A 13,843-nucleotide genomic window follows, 5' to 3' on the forward strand; every position below is an offset into this window, starting at 1 on the left:
GTACTGGCCAGTGCTGGGTATTTTTTACAAAAACGTTTTCTCATGCCAGCTTTCATTCTGGTGACAGATTGATAGATACAGGAAGTCTCAATTCTTCTTTATTAATTATTTTTTCCCAAAGAAACTCTTTATTTAAAGAATACAAATTTCATGCATTTCACAAGCACAACTTTAGGAACACACCCACCCTCCCACTCCACCTCCTCCTTCTCCCTCTTCCATTCCCAGTCCCATCAATTCTTTCCATCAAGATTGTTAAAGGGCTCCCTTCTTCCTCGCCAAATTTGCATTCTGAGCAATCATTGTTCCTATGGAGAATGTCGATGTGTCAATAATTGTTTTCTGAGCATTTGTTTTATCTACTCTAGAAAATTGTAAGTTCACCATGTGTGATGTGTTCGAAACTACTTTCTGTCACTTCATTGTCTTAATAACCTTACAACCTCATCCTAGGGTTATTTCCCTTTGGACAAAAACGTGAACTTCAGTAGTTAGGGCTAGTTAAGCTTACTCAGAGGGTAAATGGCAGGAGTAGGACCTGGGCCACTCCTGAGGCCTCACTGAACCAGACTAGCTGCTACTCGGTACTCCCGTCATGGTCCAAGAGATCTGAAAACCCCAACTCCACAAATGCGCGTCGTGGAACATCCACCCCAGACCAATCTGAGGCTCATCCTCCAGACTCCCGGCCCAGCTGCGTGGCGACAACACAGTCTGCGTTCGGGATTCAGCCTCGCCGCTCCCTGGGCGTCTCCAGGGCGTGCACCTGGCACTGGGAGGAAACCGCCAGCTGCAGCCAAGTCCGAAGCCCCGTGGGCTGCAGGGGGCGTCTCGACCCAGAAACAGGCGGCGCCGTAGCCGCCGGCCCGCCCGGAGACCAGCGCGCTCGCCCCTTCCGAGGGCCGGCTCCGGAGCAAGGCCCGCCTCCCCGCGGGATTGGAGGCCCGTGGGCCCCGCCTAGCCCCCCGGAGACCGGCGGGAGGCGTCGTGCGCGGCCGGGCGGCTGAGAGACGGAGGTCGGGTCAGTGTTGTCTCGCTCGCTGGGCCGGAGGTCGGGGGTGGAGTCCGGCACGTGCGCGCCCCGCGCTCCGTCTTCGGGGGCCGGCGCCGCGCCCGAGGCCTGGGGTGGGGTGCGCGGCCGCCGTCGGAGCGGAACGCCGGGGCCTGCGGGCGGCGTCCCAGGCCCGGGCCGGGCGGGGTCGCTGCCATCGCGGGTTGGTTCCTGACTTTTTTCCTAGTTCTAAGTGAGAACCAGCTCCCCCGTCCACTCGTGGTTGCTGAAAGTGGGGTCGGTGGAGTCCGGCGAAAGAAAGTTTCTTGGAAATGGGGCAGCGGTCGGCGGGCCCCCGGCCTCCGCGCCTGGGGTCTCGGAGGAGCAGGCTGCCCCGGCGGCCTCGGCCCGCCCGGAGCTCCGCCCTGACTCGTGGTTAGGCCCAGGGTACCGGCTTGTCCCGGAAGCCCGCGTGGGGCGCATCACGGACACCGCTCCGAGAGAGCAGGCCCCGCTCTCCCCCGGGGCCTGCCTGTCGTGGTCGGGGTCTCAGGTCTCAAGCCCGCAGGCCACCGCCTTGACCCAAAACGTTGTTGAGAATTTGTGCCCTGCTCAGTAGTTGCTCTTCGAAGGGTGTTCAGCCAGCATCCGCGTCTATACTGGCTCTAAGGGGGAACCCCTCGTGACGGACTGGAGGTGCGGGGCCCTCCGTGATCTTGGCGCGCAGGCCTCCCTTGGGTCCGGAATCTGGGGCAGCCAGGTGTTCCCGCTCTCTCCCGCCTGATCCTGCTGCCCGGTGAGGACGGCGGGCGCTGACTTCGGCAGTGAAGGGGTGCAGCCCTTAAAAGGGAACAGATCCTTGGTCATATCGAAAGTGGGAAGATTGTGTGGAGAAAACTTTGTTATGTGTACTCGTATATATTTATAATGAACTTTCGTATCAAATACTCTCAACAGTTAAACTTGTTTAGGAATGCTTAAAGATCGCAGTTACCCTCACATTTAAATCAGCTTCAGGTGTCAAGAGGGTATGTGGAGCCGTGGAGCGGCTGGATTCTAGGCACTCGGAGGGAAGCTGGGGGTGGGGGGCTGGGGCTGTGGCGAAAACAGTGCTCCGCATCTGCAGCTGAAGTGGAAACATCCCCCATTGCTTCCTGAAGTTTTATCCAGTCTCCTCCTTGGGAGATTGTTTGACTTGTAACGGTAACAGTTCTGACAAGCAGGACCTGTAAGTAACTCTCCTTGCTGTCTGGGCTATTAAGTCACCGCCATTTTGAAAACTTTGGAGCACATTTTCTTTTACTTTTAAAAAGATTTCTTTATTTGAAATGCAGGTAGAGAGGGAGAGGCGTTCCATCCCCTGGTTCAGTCCTCAAGTGGCCGTATTGGCCAGGACCAAGCCAGGAATTTCATACTGGTCTTCCAAGTGGGTGGCAGGGGGGAAAGTACCCACCAGCCTCCAATGCTTTGCCCAGGCTGTTAGCAGGGAGCTGCTTGGAAATAGAGCAGCCAGGACTTGAACCCGTGTCCATGTAGGATGCCAGCGTTGCAGGCAGCAGCTTTACCGGCTTGCTTGGGGCACATTGTCAAGGTTGCTTGAATTTTGTGCTTCCCAGATTGCAATTCTAATAGATCCCAAATAAATGTACTTTATCCTCAATGAGGTTAATTTTTTAAAAAAGATTTGTTTAGTTGAATGGAAGAGTTAGAGGCAGAGACACTCTGGTTCACTCCCCAAATGGCCACAGTGCCAGGAGCCTGGAAGTCCATCCGGGTTCCCCTTGTGGGTGGCAGGGGCTCAAGTATTTGGGCTGTCTTCTGCTACTCTCTCAGGTGCATTAACAGAGTGGTGGATTAAAAGTGAAGCAACTAGGATGCGAATCTGTACTCATAAGGGATGCTGGCATCACAGGTGATGGATTAACCTGCTGTGCCCCCAGTGAGGTTGAGTTTTATCTTGGTCCAACAGATTAAATTTTTTTTCCTAAGAAATTAGTCTTTTAGCTCTAAGTATCCCCTTGTAAAATTCACTAACCTGTGTGTGATTAGAATTACGTGACTGAAGTTGTAGGGCTGGACTCTGAAGATGATGCTTTTGCTGCTGGCAGTGCAGCACTGACTCTGAAGTGGAGCTGTTTTCACCTTAATGAGGGTGGGGAGGAAGAGCAGGTGATCCTGAAACCACCCAGGGGCTTGATCTGCTAAATGGTATATCCATGAAAATCCCTTGCTCCTTGAATTAAACCTGAATACCTGACTCTGTATACCACTGCTGTATTCCTCTCTGGTGAGTGCACACCTTCTCCAACAGCATTCTCAGGGAAAGGAGTTGTTTGCATGGATATTGCATTCATTTTATTCTTGTCATTTGAAATTAACTGTTTCTTAAGGTATGTTCTGCATTGTTGATATGCATTATAGACTTTCCTAAATGCAATTTTAAAAGCACCCTTTTTTCATTAAGAATATTTATTTGAAAGTGTTTTTTTTTTTTTTTTTGGTTGGGGGAGGGGGGGAGGCAAAGAATGATCTTCCATCTGTTGGTTCCCATTAGTCCCCAAATAGCTGCAACAGCCAGAGCTGGACCAGGCCGAAGCCAGGAGCCAAGAGCTTCATCTGGGTGCAGGGGCCCCAGGACTTGGTTCTTCATCCTCCGTTTTTGCTTTCCCAGGCACATTAGCAGGGAGCCAGATTGGAAGTAGAGCAGTTGGGACTTGAACCAGCGCCCATATGGGGCTGCCAGTGCTGCAAGTGGTGGCTTAACCTGCTGCGCTACGGCACCTAGGTCCCCTAAATGAATTTTTGAATTGTTGAATTAAATTCAACACGTTTGTTTTTGTTTTTTTAAGATCAGTACCTCGTAGACTTCAATCTTGTGCTGGATGTAATTTCTTATTTGAATTTTGTGTGGGATTTCCCAAATGGAATTGATTTCAGAATCTTTATTTCTAGGAACTTGGGGCTGTTCCCCATAGAAAACATTTTAGCAAATGTGTTTTAAACTTTAAAGAGTTTTTGTTTTTATTTTTAATCATTTTATCTCACCTCTTCTGCCAACAGAAGTGATGCCACCAAGGAGAAATGGGAAATATAAACTTCCAGTACCACTTCCAGAAGGAAAGGTTCTGGATGATACGGAAGGAAAACAGTGGGTGCTGGGCAAGATGATCGGCTCTGGAGGATTTGGATTGATATATTTGGGTAACGTATAAATAAGCACTCCCAGATAGTCTCATTTGTTTGATTATAACTGCGACTCCTTGTTAAGATTTAAACATGAAAACTCCAGAGGCAGGCAGTTAGCCTAGCAGTTAAGGCACCTGCATCTCCTATTGAAGAACCTGGATTTGATTCTGTCTCAGTTCCTGATTCTGGCTTCCTGCTAAAGCAGACCTTGGAACTCATCAGTGACAGCTCAAGTAGTTGGATCCTTGCTACCCATGTGGGAGACTTGGATTGAGTTCTTGGCTCACGGCTTCTCCAAGCCTCAGCCCTTGTGGGCATTTGAAAAGTGACCCTGAGGACTGGAGCTCTCTTTCTATCTGTATGTCTCTGTCTCTCAAAAATACAAAAATATATTTTTTTGCGATCAGGAAATTAAACTCATAATATAAATTCATAAATTATATTAAAATTCATGAATGCACTTTATTCACTAATATGAAGGTAATGTTTACAACATCAAGGTTCTAGACATGATGGACCCTCTCCTCGTCCATGTTTTTCTGAATGACTTAGAGGCCTTCTCAGAGTGTAATTATACAATCTGCCAGACAAAATGCTAATGTTCCTTTTTCTCCAGAGAGCTTGTTTTCCTGGACACATGCTTTTACTGCTCAGAAACAACAACCATATAAATACAAACACTTTCTGTTTGTGAATCTTAATCATTAATATGATAATAAAAGGGTCTAATCATTTCTTAACTGAGCTCCTCTGGAGAATTAGCTTCAATAACTCAAGGCATCTATTGTGTGGAATGAATTAAACTTCTCTGTGCATCTAGGGGTGTACTAGTTATGTGCTGTCCTTGGGATAATTGAGAAAATGGACTTGCATGATATTTTCTGTGTTTGGTGGCATAGCGAGAAACTCTGGGAATGCTTTGATATTGCATTTCAAATTTAAAAATTATGCTGAATTAAAACAGTTGATTCAGGGTTATAAATGGTAGGATGAAGATGAGATATACATTAAAAGACTTGATTTGATGAATAAAATAATGTAAATATTACTGAATAAGGAAAAAATACTCTTAAATATAACATCTCCCAAATGTATTGACTCAGATCTGCTTTTATAGGAGTTTGAGTTGATAAAAGACCTTTGAGAAATCTGGGTTTCTTCTTCATAAATTTCAAAACAAACATGCTTCATGATTCATGAAAGATTAAAGTCCCTGGGCTAGTGCTGTGGCATAGTAGGCTAAGCCTCCACCTGTAGCACCAGCATCCCATTTGGGTGCTGTTTCGAGTCCCAGCTGCTCCACTTCTGATCCAGCTCCCTGCTAATGGCCTGGGAAAGCAGTTGAGGATGGCCCAACTTTTTGGGCCCCTGCACCCACATGGGAGACCCAAAGGAAGCTTCTGGCTTCAGATTGGCCCAACTCTGGCCGTTGTGGCCATCTGGGGAGTTAACCAATGGATGGAAGACCTCTCTGTCTCTCCTTCTGTCTGTAACTCTGCCTTTCAAATAAATTTTTTTTAAAGATAAAAATCCCCTTATGATAACGTTAAAATTATAGTTTTGAGTGAATGAAATTTGGTCAATAAACAACTTCTTAATAGTTATCTCCATGTCTAATAGAGTTGGAAACACAGGGTCAACATACAGCAGGGCTAAGAGACAACCTCCTCAATGAAAGGGTTTGAACTTGCTACAAAAATGCTATGATGTGCTAGACTGAGTGACGTAGATAGCAGTATTCAGTAGAAATATAATGCAAGCTACATTAAAAAATGATAAGCAAAGTTTATTTTAATATATCCTTAAATCTGAAATACTCAAGGAAATTTCAACATTGTTGTCAATCTTAAAATGAAGTATTCTACTTTCACTAAAAGTCTTCAAAATCCAGGATGTGTGTAGTCTCACAGCCTCATTAGCCACTTGAGGTAAGCAGCTAGTGGCCATAATTTAAGGCAGTGTGAAGACCATGCAAGCATCTGCTGTGTATGGATGGTAGAATTGCCTGTGCGGTGTGTTTTTGAGACTTGGAATTCGTGAATTCTCTTTTATAACGAAGAGTTAAAGACTGTAGTATACAGTCTTGACTCAAAGTCAGAGACACAGAATCAATAAATTATTTCTCATGTAGCCTTGGGTACCACAGCTTATTATCACTTATTTAAAAAAAATTATTTATTTGAAAGAGTTACAGGGAAAGAGACAGACTGAGCGAGAGTGGCTTTTCCTGCTACTCTGCTACTCTGGAATGCCAGCCCCTATTACCACTTATTCTTTGTGTTTACTATTTGAATTATTTGAGTAATTTCAAAGAATTAGAGAAAAGCTATATCGTGTGAAAATTAGCAAGTGTACTCCATTGGGAAAGACAGTAAAGAAATGTTTGGCTATTTAGAGAAGAGAGGTGCTGTGTGATCCAGATCTCGTTCCATCAAAAGTGTTGTTAATCATTGGTCAGGTAAATATCATTAAAGTTAATTTTTATTTATTGTTTTCAAAGCTGTATAACCAAATTCACATGAAATTACATGATCTTTTCACACTTCAACATGATTCTTGTCACTTTCTGTGTATAAATGAAGAAGCAGTTAAATTGAGGTTTTCTTTAAAACCTCTGTGTCCGGCTCCATTCTTTTCAGGTATTATCCTCTGGATGCACTGTTTCGGCAGATACTTTATCAGCAGTTGTTGCCTAAGGCTCAGAAGAAACTAGCTGCTCTCATTGTGCATGTACAACTGAACTCTAGCTCAGAGATCAATAGCCAAGGCCTTTCAGTAATCAGCAACTTACAGTAAAGGGGAAGGGGCAGTAAAGTTTGGAATTTACTCTTGACATGGAGAAATAATGTGCCTGTAGCATTCACAGAAACAGTTACAGGAGGAAAATGGAAAGTCTGAATATAAGAACACAGTCAAGGTTCTTTCTTTGTGTATGAAAAGGATTGGGAGTTGGGGTAGAGTAGAAGAAAGGCAACTGGTTGAGGGGGTGGGAGAAATTGCTGTCATTTTACCGTCAAATAAGTGAAGTTTCTAAAACTCCAGGGAAGGAGAAAGAACTGAGGATGTGAATTGTTCTTTACTTGGCTCTATGTTATACTTACCATTAAAGTTAGGGAGAATTGTATCAATAAGAGCAGGGATTTTGGTAGAAGGCAAAATCTAATCCGAAGCCTGTCCTGACTAAACTACTTAGCGAGCCAAGTTACTTTCACCTACTTATTAATCCTTTGGAGTCATTGTTTCTGTTCTTTGTCATTGGGATAATGCTAACTATGAAGATTAAATAGATAATATTTTTAAAAAAATTTATGGCCGGCGCCGTGGCTCAACAGGCTAATCCTCCGCCTAGCGGTGCCGGCACACCGGGTTCTGTCCCAGTTGCCCCTCTTCCAGGCCAGCTCTCTGCTGTGGCCCGGGAGTGCAGTGGAGGATGGCTCAAGTGCTTGGGCCCTGCACCCCATGGGAGACCAGGAGAAGCACCTGGCTCCTGCCTTCGGATCAGCGCGGTGCGCCGGCTGCGGCGGCCATTGGAGGGTGAACCAACGACAAAAGAAGACCTTTCTCTCTGTCTCTCTCTCTCACTATCCACTCTGCCTGTCAAAAAAAAAAAAAAATTTTATTTATTTATTTATTTGAAAGTCAGTGTTACACAGGAGGAGAGACAGAGAGAGGGGTCTTCCATTTGCTGGTTCACTCCCCAGTTGGCAGCAACGGCCAGAGCTGCACAAATCCAAAGCCAGCAGCCAGGAGCTTCTCCTGGTCTCCCACGCGGGTACAGGGGCCCAAGGACTTGGGCCATCTTCTCCTGCTTTGCCAGGCCATAGCAGAGAGCTGGTTCGAAAGTGGAGCAGCTGGGATATGAACTGCTGCTCATATGGGATGCCGGCATTGCAGGCAGTGGCTTTACCCACTATGCCAAAGTGCTCGCCCTACAAGATAATGTTTTAAAATGACTTGGAACTTGGTAAGCAATTAAATATAATTTACTGGGAATTTTGCTTCTAAACATTTGGTGCCGTAGTGCACTAGGATGGTGACAGAGACCTTCATTGGAAGGATTTTCTATTTATCGTGCCATGGATTGTGGTGAGTTTAGCTACTCATGTAGCAAAACTAAGAACATGGAGAAAGTCTACAGAAGACTTGTGATGTTTTACGCACTAACCTATATCTATGAAGGGTCTTTGGTCTTCAAAGAGCACATGGAAAATGCCCGTTAGGAAAACACAATGGGGGCCTGTATTGTGGTGTAGTGAATAAAGCCACTACCTACGACTGCCAGCATCCCATGTGGGTGCTTGATTATGCTCCATTTCCGATCTAGCTCCCTGCTAATGGCCTGGGAAAAGCAGTGGAAGATGGCTCAAGTGCTTGGGCACCTGTTGCCTTTGTGAGAAACCCAGGTGAAGCTCTTGGTTCCCTTTCTCTGTAACTGTGACTTTCAAATAATAATTCTTTTTTAAAAAATGAAATATTAAACTTGTATAAAATTTTTTTAAACTATGGATTTGAAAAAAATTTTGCACCAGAATAAACTTACTTTTACTTCCTTTTTCCATGCACTTTTGCAAGTACCCTTGTATGTTATGATCTAAAATTTACTTAACTTGGCATGATGGATATCAGCAGTTCTTATTTAAGCAATATTGTTTCTGTTTCACATAACAAAAGATTGAATTTCAGAGATAATTCAAAATCCACAAGAACAGAATTATAGGATAAACTGCTAAATTTATTCTGAGTAGGATATAATTTATCTGTAGAAGTTTTTGTATTTGGAAGTGAGGCATACTAAGGACCATTTAGCATCTTTGGAGTATAGGGCTCAGAGTAGATGTTCAGTAGATTTTCGCCTGACAGGTTGAGATTGCTGTTGGGATACTTAACTCATACAAGCCAGTCTTCTTTCTTCCCTTTCCTAATTGTAAATGTCAGCTCTAACTCCAGCCTGCAGTCTTACAGATGAGGACCCTTAGTCTGAAGGAAAGTTGAGCCAAGGTGACTTATGTCATTTAAAAGGTTAAATATTCTTTATTGACAGCAAGTAACATCTTTTATAAAGCATAACACCTTATTCTAACTAAGCTGTAGTGAAGTTAAGATCTTTTTTTTTTTTTTTTTGACAGGCAGAGTTAGAGACAGAAAGGTCTGCCTTCCGTTGGTTCACCCCCCAAATGGCCGCCATGGCTGGCATGCTGCGCTGATCCGGAGCCAGGTGCTTCCTCCTGGTCTCCCATGTGGGTGCAGGGGCACAAGCACTTGGGCCATCCTCCACTGCCTTCCTGGGCCACAGCAGAGAGCTGGACTGGAAGAGGATCAACCGGGACAGAATCCGGCACCCCAACCGGGACTAGAACCCGGGGTGCCAGTGCCACAGGCGGAGGATTAGCCAAGTGAACTGTGGTGCTGGCCGAAGCTAAGATCTCATCATTTATCCATGGATAAATGCTTAGGCTCCATCTCAGTAACTCAGCTATTTTTTTGGGGGGGTCATGTGGTTAGATTAGCCCAATTTGGGTTTTAGAAACATAGAAGGCATCCTTTTAGTGGAGGATTTCTAGAAATTATCAAAGCTCAACTTGTTTTATTGATAATAGATTTGTGTGTGGGTTTTTTTTTTTTAGTCTTATAATGGATTGATTTTGATAAGGTATGTATAATGTTGAAGAATTTTGACAGTGTTCTGTTGCATAGGCTTTGAGACAGTCTTACTTGACACAATACAACTTTATTGTGCCAATACAAAGTGTTTCTAGGTAATTATGTAAATGATATTGTGTGTGTAGAATGAAGGAGTAACTGAAAGTAAAGACATTTGGTACTTGAAAAACTTACAACATATAATAAATTGAGTTCCGGTGAAGATATAGATAAAAGGTGATACAAACTCAAAAGAGGAAGGGCTCACTATGCATTTGGTGAATCTAATATACTTGCTGGACCTAAAGACAAGAAGCAGAGTCCCTAGAACTCTGCTTTAGTTTTAGTTTTGTATGTGTTGTCTTTGACTGTTAACTTAGCAGTGTTCATTACCTGTCAGTTGAGAAATCTCATAAGTATTTAAGAAAGTTTGGGTTCTTTCCATAAAAAGGGAGCATTCCTATAAGACTTAGCTTTTGCTTGTCTTTGTCATTTTTTAAATGTCCATCCTGCTTTTTAAGATTTTATAGTATGGTTCTTCATTTTCAACATCTTTACAGTCAACCTCTCTTGCCTCATGGAAAGGTTTATAAGATACCCCGTCCCTCAGTGCCTGTAGGTATTACGTCTCTTCCACTGTGCTTCTTACTACCTTGTAATGTTGACAGTGGTCAAGGTGTTTTTAATTTGAAACCTATTGCTACAGGGAAATTTCTTCTTGAAATGAGCTCACCTCTGTTGCCACACAATAAAAGAATTCCCAGCTTTTGAGAGCTTCTGGCTTCCTTATGAAATATGGATAGACTTCTGCTTCTGAAGTGTTCTCATTTTTTTCTTTAGATAAGGAAGAAGAGAAATAAATAGTATGAGGTATGTTCCTTCTTGTAAGACACAGAAGTATCTATGTTCATAAAATAAATTAGAAGAAAACTAAGAAACTTGTTAGCTGTAAATGAGAGAATTCACTAGATGTTAGCTGGATGATGGAAATGTATCATTGTCACTTAATGACACAAAGCTGCTGATGGATTTCATACTGCTTAGATACTTGGTTTAACAATTAGTACCTCAGTGTTTGTCCCATAGACCTCCATTTCATGGACTGATTTTTTTCCTGAACACTGTACAGTGTTCTATGCGAAAGAGAATTTTTGGAAAAAACAGCAATTATTTCAAGAGAATCGTTGAAGACTTCAGATTTTCTTTTAAAAAGATGGCCTTTAGTTAGCCAGGTGGACTTCTCTTTTCTTTAACATCTCCAATCAAGGGAAAAGATTCTGTAGAAAGAAATCGATTGAAGGCCAGAAACATCTACAGATGCAATGTGATCCCAAGCAATGAAGCATGTGGCCCTTCATTGGCATTATATGATAACAGGAGGATCTTCTGGCAGAAGAACTCATTTTTGCTGCGTTCTGCATGCTGCCCCTCCAAACCCATCTTTGATTGGCACCTATGCCCTATTGAAACTGGCATCACACCTTCTGAATGGGCACAGTGCCAGGCCAGCAGATGGGTATGGGCAAAAGCATGCCAGAAACCCAGTATGTGAATCAAGTTTAAGTATCAGGGGCCCAAACTCCCATCCAGGGATATAAAAACTGCAGTCTGTTGAGAGCTTTTTGTGCTTAAGGTTAAAGGACATGCCATTTCTACTCCAGCTTAGAGGTTGATTAATTTTGAAAGTCAAACAGGAGCTCCTGTGGCTGTGTCAGGCAAAATTCTATCTTTGGTGAATGAGAATTACTACTTCATGTAGGGAAGAGAAAGTATTGTAATGAAGTTTCCAATGAGAGTTACTCTCCTGCAAGTGCCTCCAGCGCTTAAGCAGCATGCATTCAGTGGAGATGAATATTTCTGTTCTCCAGCAGAGTCAGGTGCAATCAAAGCCAGATCTTCAACCTGCTGCAGTAAAGAACCCTAAATTTAGAAAGGGCAGACAAAGTTTAGAAGAACTCCTTGGTGGCAACTCTTTTCACCATGAGCTGATGAAGTGCCATAAAAATGTATAAAGGACGTGAAGGGAAAACTCCAAATAAAAACAAATTTTAGAATACTTTAGCCTGAAACAAAGATGTTTAACAAGTCAAAGCAAAAAGTTCAGTCCTTCCTCTCCAATGCAGAAATTCTTCTGAATTTTTCTATCAATAAAAGCTTAGTTCACCAAGACGTTAGAACCAAGTTAATACATAAGTAACAAACTTCCTATTCTTAACATTTATTTCAATGCATGTCTATCATGTATATAAACTTTGCCTCTTGAATAATGGATTTTGCATAAAGTTGAGTTCTAAACATCATATTCCTTATGATTGTCTCACACCCACTGTGGAACTCTCCCCATTTGCCCTGGAAAAGAGGGTACCTTTCCTTGTGATCATGTCTCCTAAATGCTCTTAAATTTATGGGAATGCCTGTAATACCAGATGTGGCCAAGAGAAGCTTTTCTTAATCGCCCCCATAGCCATTGCTTTTGCTTTTCCACTGTGTAAACTTTATCTATGGAACAGATTCCATGAGACCGTTGTGAATACTTCAACGTATTCAAAACATATAACTGCCACAAATTAAACTACTAAAACTAAAGCTGGTGCATTGTAACTGCCAACTAAAACTGGCACGTCCCTCTGTCAGACTGCAGGAGAGTGTGCCATGCAGTCCTCGGAAAACACAATTCATCCAGAAGCACTCTTGTCACTTGCTCTGATATTAAACCAGAGAAAGTGACATTAATTAAAGAAGTGACACGAGCCAACAAAGGCAATGAAATTCTAAGCTTTGGCTCCTGTGCAGACCTTAATCCAACCTTTTCTGCTTAGGTATTGTGGCCATTTCTGAACAGTAGCTAGTGTCGCCACGGTCACCTGCCCTATTCTGAAACATCCACTTCAAGCTACTTACATTTCACATCCAGCATTGGACTAGTTAATTAGTACACTGGTCACCGTTGTATGAGCTTCCCAAAGTGGAGCTTCCCCATGTGGTGGCATGGGAGGCATTTACTATACTTGGTGAGTGTGAGGTGTACAATGACTAGAGGTAGAGAAAGGTAGATCTAATACAAAGGCAAGCGACAGCCAAACAGCAGAGTACCTAGACTTGGTAGACTGAAGCCAGGATAGTCTGTTGCTTGAACTCATTGTGGAAACAAATGGTGGCTGAATTTATGAAAATTCTAACGGGCTAAACAGGCAAGCCGGCAAATATCCAGAACTTTTTCTTTCTTTGTTCCTATAGCATGCTCTCTCACAAACGCTCATCTCATTATTTCCTAGGACTACTGTTTGTATACAGTCTTTTGAACACCCCCTTCCCCCCCCCCCCCCCCATTCATAAGCATTACATTGTAGGCCCCTTACTGGCAGTTTCTTAAATTCGGCCTTGCATATTATAATTTTTCAAAATCAATTTGTCAGATGAACTGTAGAGCTAATCTGTTGTGGAAAAATCATTTGTCAACAATTGAAGGCATTGTACTTTTAGATTTAGAAACATTTTGTGTATTTTGGGGAGTTGGCAGAACAGAAGTACCTGTTTTCAAGTACATTTTTAAAATTCAAGAAGACAGGTACTTAATCTATAAACTGTAGGATTTATTGGGAAAAGTCCACTCTGTTAATGCATAAAGTAGGGGTGGAGTTGGGGGGGTTTGATTAAAAAATGGATGATGTGTTAAGAGTAAGCGGTTTTGTATAGAATAAAACAGTTCTAATGAGTAGCATTAATTGAAGTAGCCTTAATATCAGGCATAAATTTTTGTGGGGAAAAAGTGTGGTGTTCACTGTTAAGTGGATTGACTTGTAGGCATGTAACATGCATAAGCAATCAACTTTTCAAATAATGTAAACACAACTTTAACAGAAAATAAATTATTGGAATTTCTTTTAATCCAAATGTGTGAAAGGTTTGATTAAGGGTTTTGTACATAGTCAGAAGCCTTTGTTATGGTTTCTGGGCATAGGTATTTAATATTTGAGATCAGGAATTTTCTATCTGTGTAATTAGTCATGAGGCTTAATGTACATT

General features: G+C 42.9%; 1 protein-coding gene across 3 annotated transcripts in view; it reads left to right on the forward strand.

Annotated features, from left to right (window-relative positions):
• The first annotated feature begins 932 nt into the window (after nucleotides 1-932).
• VRK2 (VRK serine/threonine kinase 2) overlaps nucleotides 933-13,843 on the forward strand; it is a 99,008-nt gene continuing 86,097 nt past the window's right edge. For 2 of the 3 annotated variants that reach the window (XM_062209476.1, XM_062209478.1), the window contains exons 1-2: nucleotides 940-1,021; nucleotides 4,052-4,192. In XM_062209476.1, coding sequence (XP_062065460.1) covers nucleotides 4,057-4,192 — 136 coding nt within the window. In that variant the 5' untranslated portion in view covers nucleotides 940-1,021; nucleotides 4,052-4,056. Of the gene's footprint in view, nucleotides 1,022-4,051; nucleotides 4,193-13,843 lie in introns of all 3 variants that reach the window. The other variant, XM_062209477.1, reaches the window with a different exon arrangement.

The sequence above is a fragment of the Lepus europaeus genome, chromosome 13, assembly GCF_033115175.1.
Source record: "Lepus europaeus isolate LE1 chromosome 13, mLepTim1.pri, whole genome shotgun sequence".
Lineage (NCBI taxonomy): Eukaryota > Metazoa > Chordata > Mammalia > Lagomorpha > Leporidae > Lepus > Lepus europaeus.